The sequence below is a fragment of the Narcine bancroftii genome, chromosome 8 (assembly GCF_036971445.1).
Source record: "Narcine bancroftii isolate sNarBan1 chromosome 8, sNarBan1.hap1, whole genome shotgun sequence".
Lineage (NCBI taxonomy): Eukaryota > Metazoa > Chordata > Chondrichthyes > Torpediniformes > Narcinidae > Narcine > Narcine bancroftii.
In genome coordinates, this window is record NC_091476.1 from 7,543,739 (window position 1) to 7,569,987 (window position 26,249).

The window sequence follows — 26,249 nt, forward strand, 5'->3', positions numbered from 1 at the left end:
GCAGGTCATTCTGGATTTTGATGCCAAGGTATTTGGTCTGTTTGGTTTCAAGGGTGACACTCAGGATTTTGTATGATGTTTTGCCTGATTTTCTCTTCCTGGTGACACAGATGGTTTCGCATTTGGAAGGATTGGAGAACGTGCTCCATTTTTGTGACTATGCTTTCAAGATCTTTTTGGAGACCCACCTCATCATCAGCTGACTTAATTGGATGGTATACCGAACAGCCTTCTGCAAATAGTCTAGTGGTGCTTGTGACTTATCCGTGAATGTCACTGATGTAGAGTAAAAACAAATGTGTGCCCAACACTGTGCCCTGGGACATACCACTTAACACTGGACGCCATTCAGAGCTTTTTCCATTCACGCACACCTGCTGGAGACGTTTCATCAAGAAAGTGGAAATCCTTCTTTTAGTGTTGGGAGCAAATGCTGTAGTAATCTTTGGTGGGGAATGACATTGAATGCTTTGGAGAAGTTGAGCTCCACTTAATCAGTGATGACATTGTTATTGAAGTTTTTGGCCAGGTCATTTGTTGTTAGGATAAGCTGGGACTCGTATGATCTACGCTCCCTAAATGCATTCTGATTATCAGAAAGAATATTGTAACTGCTAAGATGCCTCGTCAGGATGCTGTCTATTACGTGTTCCAGGACAATAATTTGCCGGGTTGGTAGTTAAGCCCTTCTTGAAGAGAGGAGTGATGTTTACCTTTCTCCAATCCAGGGGAAGGTCACCTGAATCAAGTAACTGCTGGAAGATAAACTACAATCTTGAGGGCTTGATTCTGAATCTCTGGTCTGACCCAATAGCTTTTGCCATATTGATGTTAAGCAGTAACTTTATGACACCACGTCTGCCTGGGTTTTCCCCAGGGCCTCCAGTTCAAAACCTGAGGGTGTAGGTTAATTGGGTGTAAATTGGGGAGCACAGACTTGTGGGCCAAAATTGCCTGTTACTGTGATGTACGTCTAGATTTTCAAAAAATGTAAAATGTTTCATAAAAGATATCTTAAAGAACAGGTTTTTTAAAAAAAAAAACAAATTGCCACAAAAAGGCAATAATGTTATTCTTACTGTTTGTAAAAGGACCTACTGTTTGTAAAAGGACCTAGCCCATGGATTGAAACAAGAAAGATTACAGACACTGAATGTAGTTAATATACAAAAATGCTAGAGAAACTCAGCAGGTCCCACAGCATCCAAAGGAGGCAAAGATATATGACCAATATTTTGGGCCTGAGCCCTTCATCAAGGTGTGAGCAAAGAGCAGACAGGTGCCTGAATAAAGAGCTGGAGGGAGGAGGGAAGAGGGGGCAGGAAGAGGAGCACAGACCAACAGCCAAGAGTCCATAGATGGAAATGGATAAGAGGACAAGATAGAAAAGTTCAGAATTGATCAGGGGAAAGAGGTTACTGTGAATGCAGAGCTGGATGAAAGGAGATAGAGGGACAGGGAATAATAAAGAGACAGAAGGTGGGGGTGCTAACAGAAACTAGAGAAGTCGATGTTAATGCCACATGGTTGGAGGGTGAATGCAAATTGTTTCTCCAATTTGTGGATGGTCTCAGATTGGCACTGCACGAGACCATGGACAGACATGTCGGCATGGGAAGGGGGCATGGAACTAAAATGGGTTGCCACTGGGAGATCTCCATTATTAGTGGACCAAGCAAAGTGATCATCTAGTCTATCCTATGCAGAGGAGGCCACAACAGGAGCACTGGATGCAGTAGATGACTGCTACAGATTCACAAGTGATACATTCCTTCACTTGAAAGGGCTGTTTAGGGACCCAAATGGTGGGGAGGAAGGAGGTGTGGGCACAAGTGGCGTATTTGCCAGCTCATGGATTGCAGTTGGGAGGAATAGATAAATTTATCTAATCGGACTTGTTTTGTAATGCTTTATTGCAAATCTTTGATCCTCAAATGTATTGTGTTATGTGTGCACATGTGTTCACAGGGTGTGGCACTGAGGATCAGAGAATGCTGTTTCGTCAGGTCGCGTTTGTACAGTCCGATATGAAACAAACTTGAAATGTGTTTAGATTTCTCTTAAGTTATTGACTCTTGATTTGAGTCACGTTAAACATTTTCATCTCCTTTGTTAAAGGAGAACCTGGTGGATAACCCCAGCGAGTCGAGCAGCATCGGTGGGAGAGAGAGAAAGGCCAACATTCCGGGTCCCCCCATTCGGTAATTCCGAGCCGAAACGCAGAGAATCCAAAGAAGGGCCACGCCGAGGTTTCGCCGCTGAACTTAGGGACAGGGTGCGCTCACTGCCCGGGACCTGCCCCGGACCGGACAGGCCCCCCTGACCCTGCTGTTACCGGGGGCCGGGCCGCACCCTTCCCTGCCCCAGTCCGGCCGCCCTTCCTGCCCCGGACCGGACAGGCCCCCCTAACCCTGCTGTTACCGGGGGGGGGGGCCGCACGTCTCCCCCTCCGCCCCTCCCTCCCACGCTCCCGCCCGCTCACCTCATGGCGCCGCCTCAAGCGATCCCTCGAACCCCACAGGACGTGCGCCGAGCTGGCCGGCTGAAGGAGGAGAGCGAGCCGGCGCCGATGGAGTTGACCAGCACACCGCAGCGACGCCCACAACAGCGCCATCTTAAACGGAGACGCGCTGCATTGTGGGGATCACGTGACCAGAAGCACAGCGCCCCTTCCGGTGGGGAAGCTCAGCTGCCCTGTTTCCTGACTCGTTCCGCGGAGAACAGGCAGGTCATTCACTCCATCATGACTCCAGTCAATAATCCAAAGCATTGGCACTGGGAGCAAATCTTTGGAATCTTATTGCAAGCTGCAAATGCACTGCTCGAAACAATAAATCATGCCAGGTGATAATCCACAGACCATAAATGCTTGCAGCAATAATAGGAAATTAGGACACGTTATCACTGCCATAATTTGTACTCTGCATCATTACTGGGTAAAATGGAAAGACTGGTTGCAGGAGGCATTCTCACTGACTGCACTCACGAAGAGCATCAGTATTGATCGTATCCCTGCATCTCTTTAAAAAGATTTTCAGGACGTCTTTGAATCTTCTGGCCCTTGGTTAATTAGTATCAACATTGTTTGGTGGTTGTGCAAATATCATGACCGATAATAATATTTGGAATAGTATTATTCATAGCAATGTGTGCATTATTGGACTCCACGACTTGCGGCACAGGTACACGATCCTTCAGCCGGATCCCTTGGGGGACAGTGTGTTCTGAATTTTGGAAAAGCCCACCCAAATTGTGCTGCTGCTTCCACCCCACCCCCTTCTTGTCGCCTGACCGTCTCCCCCGACCGCCAGTCCCTCGGCTACCTCCCCCAACCACCAGTCTCCACTTGCCGGATTTTGGAGCTTTCTGGATTTTAGGTGTCCGGATAAAGGATCGTGTACCTGTACTAAGCTGATATCAATAATAGCAAGAATACCAAGAGATAAAGCATTACCAAGAGTTGTTAAAACTGTCTTGTGAACCACATTTTATGTTTACGGTGCATTAACGTTGTCACATGAAGTTGCATTATTATTGATAAGATCATAATGAAATGAGCAGAGAATCATGAATTAAAATAATACAGAACATTGCTGGTCTCAATTATGGTCAGCCATTGACAAGAGCAGCTCTCATTCACCTTGAAATATTTTGCATGTTGATGTTCCTCCTTCGTCATCGAAGTCAAATTGGAGATTGGTGGCTATGGGTCCGGAGGTGACTGGTGAAGCCAATCTGGGCCCTGAAGGCTTGCCTACATGTGGGACACAAGTGGGCGGGTGCTGTTCTGGCAGTTGATGCTGCTCGGGCCTTGCGCACAGCATGCTTTTGTTGCGCCTCGATGAGGCACCTGACTGCAGCTGCATGGGCTCCTGTGGTGATCTTGCTGTGCCAAGCTGGACAGTTGAGGGCAAGGGTCTCCCATGTATTGATGTCGACACCCAGGCCTTTGAGAGACACTTTGAGGCAGTCTTTGTAAAGTTTCTTCTGCACCCCCCCAACTGAGCACTTGCCCTGACACAGTTCCCTGCAGCCCGAAATGTCCATTCCCCCCGCACCCGGAGCACAGGGACAGTAATGGCAACCCCACGTGGCCAGCGATTTCCAGAAGTGATGGGGATGTTGCCTCGTTTTTCCGCCAAGGCTTTGAAAACATCCCCGAATCATCTATCGGTCTGGTAATCGCTTCCAGTAACAGGGACAATTTCAGGATTTTGCAATAAGCGCAGCTCTGTTTTGCTGCAAAGAATTTCACAGCGTATTTCAAAATTAATATTTTATATTCACCTTGAAATATTTTGCATGTTGTTGTTGTTCCTCCTTCGTCGTGGAAGATGACCGTGGCTTCAAAGTCGAATGGGAGATTGGTGGCTGGTGAGGCCAATCTGGGCCCTGAAGGCTTGCCCATTTCACCTTAGTCTTTCAACATTAATATTATATTACCAGTTTTGTTTGAAAAAAAAACCACACAATTGCTGAACGTTAAACAATATTAAGAAACACATTCACTGCATGTCAGATCCTCGCATGAAGATCAGTGAGTTTAATCAACCAGAAGGGTACGTTTTGACAAGAAAGGACCATCCTTTCTTGCTTGGATAAGGGGGAATTCTGGCGGGGTCATTTATGAAATAAACTTCATGGAAAATGTGAAGGAGCAGAGAAAGTCCAAGTGGCTGTAACATGAGTGAAGAATCAGATCAGAAGGGAGCGACCAGCAGATGGAGCCTGGAAGCAGAAGCCGGGCGGAGGGACAGAGAAGCATCTCAAGGGGGGAGCGGGCCTTTGCTCTATGGAAGCGGGTTTCTCCCTCTGCAGCACCATGCCTTGCCCAAACACTCCACAGCAGCAGCAGCTCAACAGCTCCGAGCGGAACCACACGCTGCCCAAGCAAGTGAGGTTCGCGGCCAGCCTGGTGCCCGAGCCGCTGGGAGCGCAGCTGAAGCTTCTGCCCATGAACGACCAGATCCGGGAGCTCCAGACAATCATCAGAGATAAGTGAGCGGCGGCGGCGGCGGCGGGGTGGGGGGAAGGGAGGAAAGGGAAGGGAAGGGAAGGGGGCTGGCGCCATGGGCCTGGCTCTTTGTGTGCACAGCCTGGAGTTTCAGGCCTGTGTGTGTGTATCTACCTGTATGTGTCTGTGTGTCCCTGTGTGTGTATCTACCTGTATGTGTCTGTGTGTCCCTGTGTGTGTATCTATCTGTGTGTGTGTCTATCTGTATATGTATCTATCTGTGTGTGTATCTACCTGTATGTGTCTGTGTGTCCCTGTGTGTGTATCTATCTGTGTGTGTGTCTATCTGTATATGTATCTATCTGTGTGTGTATCTACCTGTATGTGTCTGTGTGTCCCTGTGTGTGTATCTATCTGTGTGTGTGTCTATCTGTATATGTATCTATCTGTGTGTGTATCTACCTGTATGTGTCTGTGTGTCCCTGTGTGTGTATCTATCTGTGTGTGTGTCTATCTGTATATGTATCTATCTGTGTGTGTATCTACCTGTATGTGTCTGTGTGTCCCTGTGTGTGTATCTATCTGTGTGTGTGTCTATCTGTATATGTATCTATCTGTGTGTGTATCTACCTGTATGTGTCTGTGTGTCCCTGTGTGTGTATCTATCTGTGTGTGTGTCTATCTGTATATGTATCTATCTGTGTGTGTATCTACCTGTATGTGTCTGTGTGTCCCTGTGTGTGTATCTATCTGTGTGTGTGTCTATCTGTATATGTATCTATCTGTGTGTGTATCTACCTGTATGTGTCTGTGTGTCCCTGTGTGTGTATCTATCTGTGTGTGTGTCTATCTGTATATGTATCTATCTGTGTGTGTATCTACCTGTATGTGTCTGTGTGTCCCTGTGTGTGTATCTATCTGTGTGTGTGTCTATCTGTATATGTATCTATCTGTGTGTGTATCTACCTGTATGCGTCTGTGTGTCCCTGTGTGTGTATCTATCTGTGTGTGTGTCTATCTGTATATGTATCTATCTGTGTGTGTATCTACCTGTATGCGTCTGTGTGTCCCTGTGTGTGTATCTATCTGTGTGTGTGTCTATCTGTATATGTATCTATCTGTGTGTATCTACCTGTATGCGTCTGTGTGTCCCTGTGTGTGTATCTATCTGTGTGTGTGTCTATCTGTATATGTATCTATCTGTGTGTGTATCTACCTGTATGTGTCTGTGTGTCCCTGTGTGTGTATCTACCTGTATGTGTCTGTGTGTGTAACTGTATGTGTCTGTGTCCCTGTGTGTGTGTGTCTATCTGTATATGTATCTATCTGTGTGTGTATCTACCTGTATGTGTCTGTGTGTGTGTGTGTGTGTGTGTGTGTCTACCTGTATGTGTCTGTGTGTGTGTGTGTCTATCTGTGTATCTATCTGTATGTGTCTGTCTGCGTTCTATGTCTGTCTCTCTGTATGTAGGAGGGAAGTACAATCTCTCTATTATGTCTGTGTTATCATGAGAAACACGCAGATACATCCTGATGAGAAGTCATTAAAGAACATTTCAGACCATGAACTAGGTAGCAAATCTGCTATCTTCCAGGCTAGGAAATGGGTGAGGGATCAAAGCAAGGAACTGCTGGTTGTTATATTGTTTCTTTTGGACAATTCTGTCTGAAGAACAAAAATCAAAGCAGCAGTTGGCCATTGTGCAATACACAAAAGTGCTGGAGAAACTCAGCAGGTCACACAGCATCCATAAGAAGTTTCAGGACTGAACCCCAAGTCTATTTTGATTGGTTCACACAAAGTGCTCAGTCCCGAGACGTTCATGACCTTTTAATTCCTTTGAATGCTGTGTGACCTCCTGAGTTTCTCCAGCACTTTTGTGTATTGCATTCCCGACCCAGCAGATGCAGATTTTCTTGTTTAAATCAAGTAGGCCATTATGGCTGGGTTCAGATTTGGGTTCCATCCTGACCTTCGATACTGCTGTGTGGTGTTTGCATATTTTCTTTGTGACTTCATAGGTTTCCCCTTGATGCTCTGCTTTTCCTTCCATATCCCACATTATGTGCTGGTGGGTAAATGGTTGAATTGTAGGAGAAGCAGGAGGAAGTTGATGAGTAGATTGGAAAAATAGGTTTCAGGGATATGCTATGATAGTAGTGTTTTGAGAATCAGTATTGATGGGATCAATGGCCTCCTATGTTTCATAAAAATATATCTCCTTGAACCTTCTCTGCCACTCAATGAGATTATGGTTGATTCTGTGCCTCATCCCTATCTTCTGACTCCCTTATTGTTAAAATAAACCTTGAATATACTAAGCAACTGAGCATCTGCATCTCTCTCAGAGAGAGAATGACCACAACTTACAAACCTTGTGGGAAGTGTCTCTGCATCCAAGTGCTGATTGATAGACCTTCTATCCTCAGACCACAAACTTTGGACTACCCTCTTCAGCTATTGGAAACCACTTTTGTGACTTACCATCTGTCACCCTCAGAATCGTTTATGTCTCAATGAAATTTTCTCATAGTATTTGAAAATCCATTGTAAGGATCAATCTTGTTCAAGTTCTTTTCGTAGGACAACCCATTTTTACAGAAATGAATGTACTGTTTCTATGCTGCACTGACCCCAAGGCATAATTTAGGTTATAAGCAATCAACTGTAATATTTCAGAATAATATGTTTCCACTTAGAATATTAACATATATTGCAGTTTTTAAAAATGGATGTGTGAGTTCTTAGAAAACACATGGATGAAGGAAAAGATTCTTTACTTTAAAGTTGTTGTAAACAGCTCCATGAGGCAGGCCATGAGGATGCAAGCCTCCATTACACATTGAACATACTGTGTGTCAGCCCCCTGCTGGCAGCCAAGTTAATCAAGCAGAAACTATAATCAAGACCTGGCTAGTGGTCATGCAAACATGATCACTGTCATTACATCTCCCTTTCTTAAAACAAAAGTAGTTTACTTTTAACTAACATATTTTGTGTAACTCTGCAATCTTAACTTTAACACCAAGAACTTACATTTTCATTATTATCAACATTGTTAAAACTTGTTTTGTGTGTTCATATTTACATGCACTAAAACGAAGAGCGAATAAGATAGCACTACTTCATTCTATAACAGGAGTCTTTAAATTTGCTCATTGAGTCTCTTAGAAGGATTCACGTGTCTTGACAATCTCCTGATTGATTGTCCTTGAATCTGAGTTGTTGCCTCAGCTGTGTTTTCAGGTCATTCAACAGTATCTGTCTTTCCATCCACTGTGCCTGATTCCATGTGAAGATCTCGACGATTTCTTCGCAGAACAGCACCTTCATCTGTCTGGATGGTGTATGATCTTGGTTGGACTTCACTAAGGACAGTTCCCTTCTGAGTCCATAAGTTTGTTTTGTCTTTTAGCCTTAGTTGGTCACTAGTATAGAGTTCCAGTAGGTGTTTTGTCCCTCTGTCAAAATAATACTTTTGCTTTTGTTGCACATATAGCATTTTTGACCATTTGCTGGACACTTCTTTTTTGGTAGGTGTGTGCTGCATTGACGACACGGCCTTCAAAATTGTCCCTTTCATTTTTGTTCACTGACCACGCCTCTCTTTCCACTTTAGCGCACTTTTTGTTAAATAGTTTATGTCTGTTCTTGCTCACTGCATCCACGTTGCAGCTAATTTCACTGAACAGCTCCTTTGCCTGTGTTTTTACAGTTTCTGTAGCCCTATGGAGCGCTATAGCTTTTTCCAGGTTAAGGTTTAGCTCTCTTAGCAGTCTTTCCCTTAGATTATTATTTGGAATATCACACACATGCTGTCTTTATCAGCGAGTCGGTCAGTCCACCAAATTTACACATTTCGCTTCTGTTTCTCAATTCAGTCACATACTGATCATTACTTTCTTCTGTTTTCTGTATACAAGTGAAAATTCTGTGGCTCTCAAATGTCAGGTTGTGTTTAGGTATGCGGTATGCCTCAAACTGTTCCATTATTTTTTCCAGTTTCATTTTGTCTCCTTCAGCAGCAAATGTGAAGTTATTATACACCTCCAGGGCTTCATCACCCACGACATATAAGAAAACCGATGCTATCACTTTTCTCGTCAGCTCCGACTGCCACTAAATACAATCCAAAATGCTGTTTAAATCTGTGCCAATGTTCAGCCCCATTACCTGTCAACTTAAGTTTCCCTGGTGGATGTAAACCTTCCAATTTTCACTTTGTTAGCTTCTCTTCACTGATCAGTTGCTGACTTTAGATTTTTACCTTTTAAAGTATTTCCTTCATCCCACTTCTGACACTATGTTTTATCTTATATTTGTGTGTGTGAGTTCTTAGACAACACATGGATGAAGGAGAAGGTTCTTTAAAGTTGTTGTAAACAGCATGAAGAGGGATGCCATGAGGCTGCAAGCCTCCATTACAGATCTGCACACTGTGTAACAGCCCCCTGCTGGCAGCCAAGTCTAATCAAACAGTAACTATAATCAAGGCCTTGCTAATGGCCATGCAAACATGAGCATTATCATTACAGGATGTCTTCTTTCTTTGTTTAGCATTTCAAATAAACTGTAATCACTCATCATTTTTGAATGTAGTGTGGTTTTGGTCTTGACCCATAAGAAATCATAATTCTGTACACATTGGTGGGTATTTGTATGACAAGTAAATGTTAACTTTCTGTTGTTAAGAATTCTTGTGCCCCATATTTTCATTAAAATCACAGCAAAGCTGAAGGAACTCAGCAGGTCTCGCAGCATCCAAAGGTGTTAAAAATATATCACTGGCGTTTTGGACGAGCCTTTTCTTATATTTGGCCTCCTATAGATGCTGCGAGACCTGCTGAGTTCCTCCAGCATTTCTGCATTTTTAACCACAATTACAGCATCTGCAGACTTTCTGGTTTCACACTCTGTGGCAGGACTTCCCAAATCTTTTAGCTTACAGAGCCCTTTAGGGGAGCACTTGGAAATTGCGGAATCCCAATCATCAATTGCAGTTTAAAAAACCTGGTATATATATACACACAAGGATAGTAAGAAAGTAAATAAACTCACCATTCTCCAGTTGAAATCATCTGTAGCCTCTAATTTACATTTAATGGGATGAATGAAATTGTTTCTTGTTCTCACAGATCTTTTTTTTTAAATTTTTTATTTTTCACACCATAAATCACATTAGCCATGATATACACTATTTCTTTTTCACACATATACAGTGACTTTTTCTCCCCCCCCACCCCTCCTCCCAAGCCACCCCCCCCACCCCCCCCTCTCATCCATTTTAGGTATACAATCTAGGTTGCATTAAGCCAGTCAGACAATGTTGTCATTCAACAAAAATACACCAGAAATTCTACTGAGTCCAATCTTTTCTTTCCTTCTCCTTCCATCAACTTAGGTAATGTTTGTCCCCGGTAGGTTTTCGCTATTGTATTTAATTTAAGGCTCCTATACTTGTTCGAATATTTCAATATTATTTCTTAACCTTTATGTTATTTTTTCTAATGGAATACATTTATTCATTTAAATTTAGTAGTTTCTTCCTTTTAATTTGGTTATGCATTCCATTAATATTTAAAGTCATATAGTTCAGCGTAGCCCTTTTATATTTTGTTTATCTTCTCTTTCCGTTTTTCCATCATTACCTTTCCTCCTTTTCCATTTCTGTTTTCTTATTTTCAACTCTTTATAAGACAACATTCCTACAACATCCAACATTTTCCTTATTCTCCTATTTCTATCTTATTTATCCCCAATCTCCCCTTCCCCTCCTGAGTTGTCCTTTATCCCTTGTCGGACAACCACATCTACAGATCTTCTTAATGATTGTTTACTCCCGGCTGAGGTGAAACCAAGTGACAAATAATTTTCGTCAAACCTTCGTTTTTTTTTTTATAACACTTGATTTTTCTAATATAGGCCTAATCGAAAAATATTCATGAATAAACAGTGGCACCTCAGTACTTTCTTCATATGAATTATCCTGTCTCCTAGTTTCTTTTTTTAATTCAATGATCCATGGTTTTTAATATTGCATATCTTTAAAATATGACATCTTCACGCCAAATGAAATCGGATTCTCATTGGTTGAAAATGATGCACAGGTGCTGCTGATGTCAGGCCCCCATGGCGCCATTTTGTTTTCTTAGGGTGAAGTGCCCTGTTTGCTGCCATCCCAGAAATAAATTGAATTAAAGACAGAGGTACTAAGTGATTTACTCCCTGTCATTTCTACTGCAGAACCCCCCACCCCCCCACACATTTCCACGAACCCAGTTTGGGAAACCCTGATCTGTGGGATAAACTGGGTGGGAAGGAAAGAGTCTGTATTTCAATTTCAGAAAGAATATGACAATAAGACCTAAATGTCCTCACGAGTGAGATGACAGGGGCTTTCTCATCACCAGCCTTTTGACTTTGGTCAAAAGAGTGAACAAATTCAATAGATGGGTTGTTTCTAATAACAACAGGGGTAGTCTCCAACGTGGTATATTCGACAATTAAGAGTTTGCATGGTGCAAATTATTATATTACAGCAGTAGACGCACATTAAAAAAAATCTATTTGTGAATTGTCTTGAAAATTCGATATGGAAGCTAATTCTTTCCAATTCATTTTCAATCGATTGTGTAATTTTATTTAATGGTTTGAAATGATAACAATTTGTCTGCTTAATATATCATTTTATCAGAAAATCCCAAAGAACTTTAAAAAAACAAAAATGACAAACCTCAAAGAAATATTATTTCTATCTAATGGGTCATGGGAGCAGAGATACATTAGACTGATTCCTGTGAGGAAGGAGTTTTATGAAAATAAATTGTACAAGATTGGTCTATTTTAGAGTGAAACAGGAAACTCTGCAGAGGCTGCAGTTGTGGTACAATCTGGAGAAATAGCAGGTAATGGAGCATCCATAGTATGGCGGGGTGGGGGGGGGGGTGGAGGGGGAAGGGGAGGAGGAGTGGGAATCCATGCCAAAATGTTGGTTACTATTTACTTCCTATAAATCGTGTATGACCTGCTGAGAATCCAACACTTTTGCTTATTAGGACAGGAGTCTACAGATTGAAACTCTAGTCCAGCATTCTGTGATCCAGTAATTCCTGTTTTTAACCCAGTCCAGATTTGATTAATCTTAGTTAGAGGAGTGTTTAAACTAAAATGGCGTAGGAATGGGGATCCATGCAGAAAGAGAGAGAAGCAAGGTAGAGATCAAAGCAAAATCGAGAAAGGAGAAACGCCACAGTGGAGCACAATCAAATGTATAAAACACAAAGATCCATTGTCTCCATCTTGCAACCAAGCTTCTGTAACTGCAACTCAATCATACGCCTACAAACTAATTTGTGTCATAAGTTCACTGACCCTGTTTCAAATAATATGGGTGTCCAGGTAACGAGCCCTTGCACTCACGGTACTTTTATAATTTAGTAATCTTTGTGTTTTTTGCATTTGCCTTTTTGGAATCCACTTTTATTTTTCTGTTTTCTAGATTTTGCTTTGGTGTCTGCATTGCTTCCCTCTGTCTTTCTGCATGGATTCCCGCCTCCCCACCCAGCCTTATTAGTCTAAAACCTCCTCTAACTAAGATTAATTAAAAGGAATCTCAAAGGATGGTAAGTAAATAAGAAAAGGTCCTGTGATTATTCTTCATTTAATGGTGAATGACCCGGAAGACAACAGTCAGAGTAAAAGAAAGCGTAGTTTAAATACAGAGCAGACTGACAAACAGTGACTCCCTAGTGCATCTCTTTACTGTTGAGTCAATCCTAAGGGCTTTGAGCTCCACTTGCAAAACTCCTCCTAATATGGCATTAATTGGTAGCCTTCTGAGAATTCATGGCATGGCTGCTCTGTGAATTGGATCTAATTGTATCAGTGCAACAGTGAACTCAAAGGTCAAACCAAAGTTGAGCTGGGTGACCCAACTGTAAGTCTACAGTTGACCATCCCTTAGTTAGGTTACTTGAGAGCGACAGTGATTGCCCCCATGGAAAAAATATTTAATTTACTTGAACTGATGGCCCTTGTATTGAAAGGACAATAATCATGCAACAAGAGGTTCATTGAGCTTAAAATTCTCTTGGACTGGTGTTAAGTTTTGTGATTGGGTTAAGGGGGTGACTAAAATGACAGATTTCTAAAAGTTTTAATACTTCTTTCTCTTTGTCCTTAGAACAACGAGCAGAGGAGACTTTGTGTTCTGTGCTGATCGCTTAGTGAGTAGAAACATAAACTTAACATTACTCATGTTATTTTCCCCAATTGATCCTTAAAATCTTCATAAATTAAGGTCGATCTAAAAAAGAAAGGAAATGCAAGATTGGCAGGACTCTACACGCTAGACTGCAAATGGGGAATGGTAGGACTCTAGACTGCAGATGGGAGATGGTAGACTTTAGACTGCAGATGGGAGATGGTAGACTTCAGACTGCAGATGGGAGATGGTAGACTTCAGACTGCAGATGGGAGATGGTAGACTTTAGACTGCAGATGGGAGATGGTAGACTTTAGACTGCAGATGGGAGATGGTAGACTTTAGACTGCAGATGGGAGATGGTAGACTTTAGACTGCAGATGGGAGATGGTAGACTTTAGACTGCAGATGGGAGATGGTAGACTTTAGACTGCAGATGGGAGATGGTAGACTTTAGACTGCAGATGGGAGATGGTAGACTTTAGACTGCAGATGGGAGATGGTAGACTTTAGACTGCAGATGGGAGATGGTAGACTTTAGACTGCAGATGGGAGATGGTAGACTTTAGACTGCAGATGGGAGATGGTAGACTTTAGACTGCAGATGGGAGATGGTAGACTTTAGACTGCAGATGGGAGATGGTAGACTTTAGACTGCAGATGGGAGATGGTAGACTTTAGACTGCAGATGGGAGATGGTAGGACTCCAGATTGCAAATGGGGAATGGTAGGACTCCAGACTGCAGATGGAGGATGGTAGGACTAGGACTCTAGACTGTAGATGGGGGATGGTAGGACTAGGATTCTAGACTGCAGATGGGGAATGGTAGTGTGAGAAACAGAAGTACCTTCACAGAATTTGCTCGAGACAAAAATTGAGAACAAAGAACCTTTATTATATAACAATGCAAAGTTGGGTGCTTCCCCTTACCCTGGGAATACACACACACACTGGGGCTCACCCAACTTTTATACAGTTGATTTCAGTATAGAAATACCCTCCCTCTTACATTCTTCTGCCTCCTGGATGAGTTTGGCATTAGGCAATCCTGTCTGCCTAAGTGCTGTTTCTGTGAACTTGGAGGACCAGGGGGTATCCTGTGGGTGTCCCATCATGTCATTGTCCTTATTCACAAACATGCCTTTGTTCTAATTCACACCTTCCCAACTCTCAGGGCTACAACCTTATATGCAGAATTTGCTAATTCTGTCTAAGGCTAGAAGACCCTTATCTTATTCAGACTAACTCTACTTCCTACATTCTAATATCTATTCTTATCCTATTCATACTGGCTTTATTCATTACACATATATCTATACTAGTTTCCTCATTTTCATATTTTTATATCAATTTTACTCATCTCTCACAGTAGGACTCTAGACTGCAGATGGGGAATGGTAGGACTCTAGACTGCAGATGGAGAATGGTAGGTCTCTTGACTGCAGATGGAGAATGGTAGGTCTCTTGACTGCAGATGGAGAATGGTAGGTCTCTTGACTGCAGATGGGGAATAGTAGGACTCTAGATTGTAGATGGGGGATGGTAGGACTCCGGACTGCAGAAGGGGGATGGTAGGACTAGGATTCTAGACTGCAGATGGGGAATGGTAGGACTCTAGACTGCAGATGAGGAATGGTAGGACTCTAGACTGCAGATGGAGAATGGTAGGTCTCTAGACTGCAGATGGAGAATGGTAGGTCTAGGACTCTAGACTGCAGATAGGGGATGGGAGGACTAGGATTCTAGACTGCAGATGAGGAATGGTAGGACTCTAGATTGCAGATGGGGAATGGTAGGTCTCTAAAGTGGTGATATTTTAAATGGGGGGGGTGTCACTTAAAAACAAAACAGCTTGCATTTTGCTTGTATGACAAAGTAATGGGGCCGTTGCTTAATTTGTTTTAATGCTCTGTTTAACTTTGTGAATCCATTCATATAGACCAAATAATGTGGAATATTATATTGCAGATTAGACTTGTGGTCGAAGAAGGACTGAACCAGCTACCATACACTGAATGCACAGTCACAACCCCAACAGGTTTGATATAAGTACATTGCTTTGAAGTTTTTGCTTTGTTTTACTACTATACCCACCACGCACACATCCTGGGGCCCAATATTTGTTGGCACTGGGAAGTGTGCTCGAGGATCTTTGTGTGGCTTGTCACTGATTTTGAACATTGGCCCTGTGCAGCAAAGTTTTATACCACCCATGATGTTGGGCCTGGGCACTTTCATTTACATGTTGTACTGTTGTTGAGGGTACAAATGAAAGTATCAACAAAGTATGGACGGGCGCACAAAATCAGTGAACCGGTGCGGACTCAAAAGGTCAACATGGCCTGTTTCCGCTCCGTTAATGGTTATATGGTTTGAGTCCTGGTGGTGGTTGGGGCTTGGACATTATAGGGGAGGGAGGCCCTGTGGATGGGAGTTGGTTGATTCTCAGATGAGTACTATGCTGGCATTTGAGGTAGTGGGGAGATATGGAGATGGGGTTGAAGCCTGGGGGGTGGGGGCGAGGGGGTGGAGTAGTGGAGATGAGGGAAGTAAATGAAACTATTGGTGGGTTCTCAGCTCTGGGCTGGGGCTAGCTCTGCAGTGATACTATTAAATAGGCTTAGTCAGAGAGTACCCAATGGCAGGCACATTTCAGAACAATGTCCCTTGATTTCCCAGGGAACACAGTATCCTTAGTATAAGTGCAAGCAGAATTAGTGACGAGAAGTCCCAACTAACTTGCTTCCGGAAGCCACATTCTGCAGAAGCCTGATGGGTAAAATGACAGCCAGTGGCTAGCACATCTCTCCCAAGTGCTTCCTGCAATTTAAAATGACAGAAATCATCTGTCCAAAATACCAGCAAATATTGATGAAATATGCTATTGCTAGGGCTGGTTGATGATGATACACCATCCCTAGGTGTTTATGATGGTACGTTTGTCTCTAAAATAGCAATCCTAGTGTCAGTTCAATGTTGTATATCCTTGGAATTACAAATTGCTTATTTTAAATGTCCCAGCCCAAGTCCTTTCCAATTGCTCTGCAGGGGTACTTTGCATGAGTGCCACTTACCTTTGCAACAGCAGGTAAACCATCCACACAATAACCACTATCATCTAAATATGGTGCCCTTTCAATCTTGGTTTACTGAGCTCCATTTTGATGCACAATTGTGTAAGGGACACAGCAAGCACTTACTCTAATCAATGTGTTTATATTGACTCCTCAGAAAGCAAAATAATAACTTCTTTAGGAGATTTGGGGCTTGGTTCTGACCTTGTGTTGTCTAAGTGGAGTTAGCATGTTCTTTCTGAATCTCCAACATCTTCCCACATCCCAAAGGTGTGCTGGTAAGTTAATTGGCCACTGCAAATGACTCTTTAGTGTAAGTTAGTGGCAAAAAGAACTAAAGGGGTGTTTGGAGAGAAGATGCAAGGGAGTGCTGACAGAAAAAGAGGGGTGGAGATGGAAGAACTTGCAGGAGTCTTGGGTTTCTCTTTCGAACAAACTTCATCACAAGTTGACATCACCAGGGAAGACACTTGCCTGAGAACGAATGGCTTATACATGGATTCTTATATTGTTTTCTTCCCTTGTAGTGAGTACATAATTTATGTGATGTGATTAACATAGGCATAAGAGACAGTCTATAGCAGAAAAGAGCTGTCTATAATACTTTGGCTCCTCCAATACTAAACAAGCGGTGTTCAGTTCCGTGTTTACCTAATAGGTATAGATGCAAGTCTCTGCCATGGTAACTTGTGGGATGGTGTCCATGCTTGGGGCTAAGATGAGGTTACTTTAATGCATCCTGAAGGGTGATGCATAATTCCTGTACCTGTGGTCCCAGTTCAAAGGGGAATAGAAGCAATGGGATTGACTTCTTGGGAGCCAGGATAAACTCAGAGGGCCAAGTGCTTCTTTCATTGTTGTTAAAGATTTGTTGCTTTAACTTAATTCTTTCTTCGTAACTTGGAAGTGTTTCATCGATCAAGCAGAGCTGTTTTATCTCACAGCCCTGCTTATTAGCCTGTCTGAATTGGAAGATGCTTTAAACCTTTGCAGACAGTGGATGGAGTGACCTGCTGTCAATAGAGATCATGGGCACACTTGGCCTCAGCCAGTGATGCAAACTGCTGCATTTCAATTTTTAGGGCACAAATTAAGTATTTCCAGGCACAATGTCCCACTGCGTCCAAGTGAAAATAAGCAGAGGCCATCTGCTAATAGGGGTTCTGAGAATGGTGGTATTAAAGTCAGGGAAAGGAATGGAAGAAACTTAGATCATCTGTTAACCCCTGTTAATATGTAATTTTATACAGGCCATAAATATGACGGAGTGAAGTTTGAGAAAGGAAACTGTGGTGTTAGTATTATGAGGAGTGGTAAGTAAAGATGTTTGCTATCCATATAAACTATTTCAACCGCTGACCATGAGAATGTGCGTGGATAGTAGCTTGACTGGTGTTGGTTGGTGGGAAAGTGAGGCAGTAATAAATATCTACTCCTTCCCCATAATTTCTCTGTGCGCACTTTGCCCTTCAACTCCAATGACCACAAATGTGTGTTAATACTCGATTAGAATTTTCCTTTATTGCACTGCACAGAAATCAGCATTTATATTTCGGGCCATTTATATTTTGGGGCCATTTATATTTTGGGGCCATTTATATTTTGGGCCATTTATATTTTGGGGCCATTTATATTTTGGGCCATTTATATTTTGGGGCCATTTATATTTTGGGGCCATTTATATTTTGGGGCCATTTATATTTTGGGGCCATTTATATTTTGGGGCATTGCTTGCCAGAGCACTCAGATTCTCAGAAAGTGAGCAGAAGAAGCTTGTGCAGTTAGTTCTGTTCATACACATTCCAACTCCCTGCTGGGTGTAGGGTGTGGAGTATAGGACAAACATCTAATGGGCAAGAGAGTCAGGTGCACATTCACAGCTCCCAGGTTGTTGGTGATGTCATCAGCCACCTCATTATTAATTACCCACCAAACAGGACAGGAAGGCCATCCAACTTTACTGGAAAAGGTACTCTGTTGTTTGAATTGCTTTAAACTACATAAGATTTTTTTAAAATAAAGTTAAATACTCAAAATTACCCGTTCTGCTGGAGTTTTCCTACAACACTTTTACAAATTAATAGTGTGTTTATAAAAGTGTATAGTTTAATTCAGAAGAGGTAATTGACGAAAATTATTAACAACTTTGAACTTAAAATGTTGCGGCGATTCACTTACCAGCAAGCAAACCGGCTCCTAAAATGGCAGACATGCTGTGGAAAACGCAGAGACCTGCATCCAGGGGTTTTTATTCTGGGCTGATGATGTCACTTCCTGTCCATGTGGCTGAGACAGTAATGTATAGAAGCCCAGCATGCAAGCTTGGAGGTGTCAGTCTTGCACTGGGCTCCACAGTGTGTATATCAACTTGACAACATGTACAGTGATTCCACAATGTGTACACTGACATCTATAGTAGCTCAGTATAGAATTCTTCACTACAATGTAATCAAAATGAACAGTCCAATGGCCCTCTAATAGTTGAAAAAAATTAAATCAGATTGTTCTTGCAGGTGAAGCCATGGAGCAAGGTTTACGAGATTGTTGTCGATCAATTCGCATTGGGAAAATTCTAATCCAAAGTGATGAAGAAACACAGAGAGCAAAGGTCTACTATGCAAAATTCCCACCGGACATCTTCCGCAGGAAGGTGCTTCTAATGTACCCAATATTGAGTAGGTACCATGTGGTTGTATTGAACAATTTGGGAAAGGAAAGATCATTGGGGTAGGGAAGCTGAAAACTGCTTTACACCAAAGATATGCACCAGTATAAAATTAAAACCTGGCAGATCCAAACATAATTGTAAAACGTGCATCTTGTTTGATACCTGGTCACGTAACTGGGCTTGGATCAGATAGCCAGTCTTTATTATACTAGGGTCACATATGGTGCAGTGATACAAATCACAGCCATGCTGTGATGCAGTGGAAATCAAGACGGATCAAACAGATCGAGGGGCCATGAGAAAGCATTCCAGTTTGGGAATGGCTGTAAATAGTGATCATTTGGGTGTTATTTTTAAAGATATTCTAATTGAATGCAGCCACCCCAAATAGACTCGATAGTACCACAGCTTGCCTCTGATCTATTATCAGAGAAGCTGTAAGAAAGAAACGTGCAGATGTAGGCCTAGATTTTACCATCACTGGTTAATGAATTGTATTTTTTTCCCCCACTGGTATATAGGGCTTTTACGCAGCAGTTTAGGGTAATTGGGAGCCCCAAACTTCATAGTCCTTTCTACTGGGGATTGAAGACCGGCATATTGAAGAATCCTTACTGCAACATGCAGAATCTGAACCAAGAAATTCAATTTAGAATATTTAATTCCATTGCAAATTGAGTATGCAAAGAAAAGTAAATAAGAACAAATTGGAAAATAGGAGAATTTTTATAACATTATAAAATTTCTAGTATCATTTAAATCTGAAAATATGATATCCTGTTTTTAAAGATAAATTTTCAGTTTTATATCGACCAAGTGGCAAAAATCAAAACATAATTCACTGTTCAAAAATCAGTTACAGTACAGTGATTGAACGTAACATTATCTTATTTTTGGTTGATAAACCACAAGTTTCTGCCTCTTTGTTTTTAAACTGATTTCATTGGAGCTTTGCTGAGGTAATGTTGGAGTAAAGATTTTGGAGGCGATGGACAGCAAGTATTTATTAATTTACTAGGGTAGAGAATAAAACATCAAATCTCATCCAGGCAGCTTGCAAAAAATGAATTCTATTATTGAATAGAATAAAAGGGAGATCTAGATGACCAAGGTAAAATGACCAAGGAAACCATCGGATTCTCTTTTATCCTTTAGGGAAGGAAGCTTGCCAACCTGGTCTTTATTTAATTGTAACTCTGCGTTATTTGTTGAGTCTTAACTGTGGTCTCAAATGATCACATCAGCCAATTAGATGCAGCATTAGACAATGTCTGATTTTTTTTTAAACCTCCATCTTCAAGGCAACTAGAAATGGCCAACAACATCAACCTAGTCAGCAATGCTGTAATCTTAACTTTAGCAATTGTTGGATTATTTTAAATAATTTTCTTTTTCAGCAACACAGGGAAAGTGTGCTGATTGTTCCCCAAATCACTCATAATCCTCTCTCCTCCTAACAGTGGTGCAAAACTTGCTATTTTGCCATTGGTTCAATACGTTTATCATTTCACCAGATTCGAACAAAAACACCCACATTATTGTTTGAGATTCTCAATTTGATAGAATTCTAAGATATCCTTGAGGATCCAATAGATAATGCAGATACATAATATAGTGGTTTGAGCTGATACAATTCCCCTCTGGATAATCGCTGGTCTTATATTTACACTGCAGGCACAGGCAACACTGTTATAGAAGCTGTGAAGGTCCTGATTGAGCATGGAGTTCAGCCAAACCATATAATCCTACTCAGTCTTTTCTCAACTCCACACGGTAAGTGAGACACGTAAAACCCAAAGGAACGGCATTTAATGTGGAGATGCACACTGGAGTCTTTTATGTATAATATATGTAAGAACTGAAAGTGTATACTGTAAATTTCTTCATCTAAAATATGTGCTACACTGACATACTGTGACTAGATTTGCAATATCAACACAAACGTTGATCTTCATTTTCTCCTTCACTTCCTTCTATTGATTGGAATGATGAATAAATGCAAGGCCTCTGCTCTCTGATCTTATCCACTAAGAAGGAATTAATCTAGTTGATCGTGAATGTGCATTGCCTACCTCGAAGAAGCTAAAGTGAGCTGGAGTGAACTGTGAAATGCCAAGACTTCCAGCTAAATTAAGTCAGTCAGGTTTTCCTAAACTGGGTCTAAATCCCTTAACATTACACTTAGACCTCCAATGGATGGATGGTTAGGAGATTGGAGTCGTATTGCATGCTAGATTATTCTTCACAGAACTCTTGATGTCAGAAAAAGTCCCATCAAAGTCTGGATTGGGATTCACTAGTCTCAGCCTTGGAAGATATTCACCTTGTAATGTGGCCATTTGAATACCAGCTTTTACCTTTTAACCCAGTCTTGCTTCTCTCTCCACTGATCCACAGTGTGTACATCAACTTGACAACATGTACAGTGATTCCACAATGTGGAACTGCACTTTTCTGCACTTCATTTGTTTGGTTCTACTCTTAACTTAGACAATTGATGGCAGAGGAATGGCTTCTTTACATTGTCAACTCAACAGCCCAGCTCCGAAGAAGTAAATAATTCTTCTCCACTTTTATTCGTATCATGCCGCTTGGTAACTTTATCAGGACAAATGGGGTCAGTGTTTGTACATGTTCTACTTCTCCACTTCTTCAGTATTATTAGATTGTTCATAATGGCAGACCAGCAAGATCCAAGGCCTAAATATACTTTTCTATTCCTTCCCACTCTCCATCCATCATCTCAATTCCATCCAGTTTGCTTTGTCACTCTGAGTGGGACCCTTTAACACATTTTATTCCTTGACCTGTATCCATCTTAAGGCCAGCATGGTTAACACAACGCTGTTGCAGCACCAGTGATCGGGACCTGGGTTCGAATCCCACGCTATCTATAAGGAGTTTGTACATTCTCCGTGTGTCTGAGTGGGTTTTCCCTGGTGGTGCCAGTTTCCTCCCACCTTTCAAAACGTACTGGGGGTGTAGGTCATCAAGTGTAATTGGACAGCATGGGCCTGTTACCATACTGTATGTCTGTACAGGTACACAATCCTTTATCCAGACATCTAAAATCCGCAAAGCTTCAAAATCTGGCAAGTGGGGAGAGAAGCTTCAGGGCAAGTCGGGAGGGTGAGGGGGGAGACCGGCAGCGCGACTGGAAGGGGGTGGGGGTGGATAGAGCAGCACAATTCAGGTGGGCTTAAATCTGGCTTTCCGAAATCTGGAAAAATCTGGAACCCAAGGGTTCCGGATAAAGGATCGTGTACCTGTATATAAAAAAATTAATAATACCTAGATTATTGATTCTGAGGCAAGTCCTTGTGCTTCACTAGTTCAAGTTTATTTGTCATTTGATTGTACAACTTGATGAACCAGTGTAGAACAGTGCAAAACAGGCACAACACACATACAAACATATACATGGTACATATATTAAGATAAATATTAGTAATAAATAATAGAGGCATGGAGAGTTGTTTTAGCAATGATTCAGCAGTCTAACTACAGCTATTATAGAACATTTGGAATAAAAAATATAATTAATGGTGAATATAGAACAATTGAGGTGTTCTGATTCACTACGGTAGGGAATCTGCTGTCTTTACCATTAAAGTCAGCGTATGACTTCAAACTCATCATTAAGAAGTTGACCAATACATTTTGAAATTGCCTTTTAGATTAGTGGACAATAATTGGTGGCCTTCCAGACCACAGCCAATTGAAGACTACTAAATTACAAATAATTTCTGATCTCCTGTCTGGTCCATTGCAAAATCTACACATTTCTGCCTCCAATACCACTTCTGTCAAGTTCAAACATTATTTCTACCTCCTACAATGGTCCCTGAATCCTCAATACCTCAAATTTGAAACTCTGATCTCTTTTCTTGCTGTTTCCCATCTCAGAAACCTTTGGCTTTGAACCTATGGATCTCTCCCCATCTTTCATTCCACTGTTGGGAGCACTGATTTGCATTTTCTCGTCCCCACACTTCCTAATTTCTTCCTTTTAGCTCTTTCCTTTTAGAAAATATTTGGAACATAAATCTGATGTTTAGGTGGGTAATGAGAGCACCTATTTGCAGCAGATAGGGTGTTTAATTTGTGAATATTAGCTGGGGGTGCATTTGCGTTGTTGAAAGTGACATGTAACAATGGTTCTGCCAGAATGGAGACACACTGCTTCTGTTCTGTGTGAATGATTCCACAGGTTGCTATTCAAACACAACTCCAATTTGTTTATTGCTCCTCAATTTTTTTTAAAAGATTTCTTTTGGCTTTCATGAAATTTCATTAAAACATCAACTTGGTTTATTTTCCCCTCTAAAGGTGCAAAATCTATAATAGAAGAATTCCCTGAGATCACAATTTTAGCTACAGAGGTCCATCCAGTGGCGCCCACCCACTTTGGACAGAAGTACTTTGGCACAGATTGAAGCCAAGATCGATTCCAAGCAAAATCTTTGAATGTGTCACTGCTTTCCTGGATAAAGATAATCTTATCATAGTTGGGTGAGTTTTCCTAACCATCTCCCCACCTCTTATGACTAGACAAAAATGACAATGAGCTGAACATAAACAGCCAAGAACACTTGATATGATTTTTCCCCCTTAAATTCACTTTTCTGAGCTACTGTATCTTTATGAAAAGATGTCGATTCGGAGAAGCACATTCCAATTCCCTCAGTTGTTTGCGCTGTGGTTGCATGTATACTTACTGTTTATACATTTTAGAATATTTATTGTTTGAAATTAGAGGCAGTGCCTAATTGTAACTTAAACAATATTAAATTTGTTTAAAAAAAATTAAATTGCATTCTTAATTATTTTGAAATACCTTTGTCCAGATTTTTGCCTTTTTACATTCAGGGGCCTCAGTTCCATGCGTGTGGCAATCTAGTTTTTTTTTAGTGAGTCCAGCAATAAAAGTGTACTGGCTGTCTTTCAGGTTATGAGCAGGATGGATAAGTGGAAATCAAAAGCTCTTTTCATAATCTTGTACTTGCATGCGACCAAAGCTGAAGAGGGCACTAAAAATGATTGTTTCCTCAAACCTGTGATCTTCCCAATTCATAAAACGCAATAGCATAACTGAATTATCCCCAAGCCATTGCCCTAGTTATTCAGCATTTAGACAGTCATCTGACTGTGGTGAACTATAGTTAATAACATTATCAATGTTACTGGATACAAGTTGAGAAAGCAAATGGACACCAGTGACTTCGGGGTGTATAATCTGCAGCAATTTATACTGCATGGACATTTTCTTGATAAAGAAAATTCCCTGCGCAATCTAAACTGGAGACAAAAGATCAATTGGGGTGATAGATCGACTAAGATTACCCAAATGCTTACTGGAGAATAGACCACCCTTTTATTGTTACTACTGCTGCCCAGTAGGTGGAGCAAGTTGAAGCTATCGCTGAGGGTGAGTTTCCTTAATGTTTTCAGCATTGTGGAAACAGCACAAGGAACAGTGAGGAGTCTGCCCCAACCTCTAATGGCTCTCAGTGATATTAAAATGAGGCCTGTCTCAGAGTTGCACTGCATTTATCTAGCTTTGCATTGCTGCAGGATTCTAGTACTGTAAGAGAAAAATGAAAATAGCAATAGGCCAGATCTGTTGCTTATGCAAGAAATAGTTCCTGCAAACTCAAAAGGCTAATTCCTTAATTTTCTCTACCGCATGTTTTTCTGTTATGACTGGATGTCTTCAGTTTCCTCTACAAGGGATTTATGCTTGAAGTTATGCAAATGTTTTCCGACTTAGTGCCAAATCCTGGGCCAAGGTAGTAGTTGCGTGAAAAATGATGTAGGTGAATTTTCCACAAGATGTGGAATTCTACCTTCTGGGGAACATTTTGGACATGTGTTTTAAACTGTCCAAGCACCAAATTCAATTTGTGAAGGGGTAGCCAGGAAATGTATAGCGGTTATGTGGAAGCCTGACTCCCAACTAAATACCACATGATGGAATATGAAAATGCAGAGTTGTATTTCCCTGGAGAAAAATAACATACAATTTAAGGAGGAAATATGATACATTCGTTAGTGTGTGGCAACCTTCTCTGCAATAATATGGTTCTGCAAAAATGATTATTCCCCTTTGGAACAAGGGCACTGAAACAAACCGTCCCAACAGAGAAAGGATGGGACGTGGTGCAGGCAACGTGCTCTGTCATTTTTTTTTCTTTTATTCTTTACCTTTGGTTATTCGGTTACTTTGGATGTTTTTTTTTGTCTCTCCCAGGTTTCTGTAGGGGTCGTTGACCCCACCAGTATTTTGTCTCTGTATAATTTATAAGTTTATTCTTTGTTGTATCGGGGCAAGAAGGGGATAAAAATGGACTCTGTATGTTCTACTGGTGTGGGAAGAAATTGTATTGTGTTTGAATTTGAGTTCGTGAAAATCAAAAATAAAATATTTTTAAAAAAGATGGTAGTTGCATGGATAATCTTACATACACATGTATAAAATTAATACTGTTTAGGTATGCAGCAAATCATTAAACGGGTGGTGATAAATCTAAGCATTATTGCTATCTTGAGTGTTTAGCCCTCAGTCTTTTGGTGGAGAGCAAGGATGGAAATCCTCCAAAGGTTGTATGGATTTTTGATATTTCATGTGTCAATAATTGCACCAATGGAATGCAGATGAACAAGTACAAGAAATCCACAATCACTTCAATCTGGAGGTTACCGGTGGATAATTTTATTTGAAAGATGGATCTGCATTGTAATTGACTTTGGCTTGGGATTTCTTCATTCTTACTGAATCACTGGAAAAATCCCACTTGTTACTTCGTGCTCTCTGCAACATCCCGATCTGCCTCCCTTCCCACACTCTTGCAATCCCAATTTTCACTATTTCTTTCTCCATGAGCAGATCCTTGGAGGAATGTGAGCTTAAATGGCAGTTGCTCAGTTAGAGCTTAAATGGAATAGCAAGCATCGGCTGTGGCAGATGTTCCCCTGTCATTTGTGAAATACATAGCCTTCTGGTCAGTTCGATTGGACAGGAATGTGACATTTTCTTCCTTAATCCAAAACACTGATTTCAAGATATTTCTGAATAACTTTAGGATTAAACCCAAGTTTCCCATTCTATCTAGACTACCTGCTTGCTCAATAAACTTGCTGACCCATAAGTGAACCTCTCCCTATTTCCATTTCTACTAGAATAAAGCAAAAGCAGGAATAACTACATACAATCAGGAAGCAACAAAGAAAATTTAGCAGCAAAAGGGTCTCGGAAGTTAATACAGTAAAATTTGTATCCTGTTCTATTATCATTCTGCAACAAAAAAAAAACTGCTGGAGAAACTCAGCAGGTTGAGCACCAGAGGTA

At 41.3% G+C, this 26,249-nt stretch overlaps 2 protein-coding genes across 3 annotated transcripts in view; one reads left to right on the forward strand and one right to left on the reverse strand.

Annotated features, from left to right (window-relative positions):
- abcb7 (ATP-binding cassette, sub-family B (MDR/TAP), member 7) overlaps positions 1 to 2,624 on the reverse strand; it is a 46,772-nt gene extending 44,148 nt beyond the window's left edge. For both annotated transcript variants that reach the window (XM_069892809.1, XM_069892811.1), the window contains exon 1: positions 2,483 to 2,624. In XM_069892809.1, the coding sequence (XP_069748910.1) occupies positions 2,483 to 2,614 (132 nt within the window). In that variant the 5' untranslated portion in view covers positions 2,615 to 2,624. The remainder of the gene's footprint in view (positions 1 to 2,482) is intronic.
- Positions 2,625 to 4,540: 1,916 nt separating this feature from the next.
- Positions 4,541 to 25,328, forward strand: uprt (uracil phosphoribosyltransferase (FUR1) homolog (S. cerevisiae)). Its single transcript, XM_069892812.1, has 7 exons — positions 4,541 to 4,998; positions 13,138 to 13,180; positions 15,128 to 15,197; positions 17,484 to 17,546; positions 18,747 to 18,908; positions 20,576 to 20,674; positions 23,231 to 25,328. Exons 1-7 carry the CDS (start codon positions 4,793 to 4,795, stop codon positions 23,335 to 23,337), a joined length of 750 nt encoding a protein of 249 aa, XP_069748913.1. The 5' UTR covers positions 4,541 to 4,792; the 3' UTR covers positions 23,338 to 25,328.
- The last annotated feature ends 921 nt before the right edge of the window (positions 25,329 to 26,249 follow it).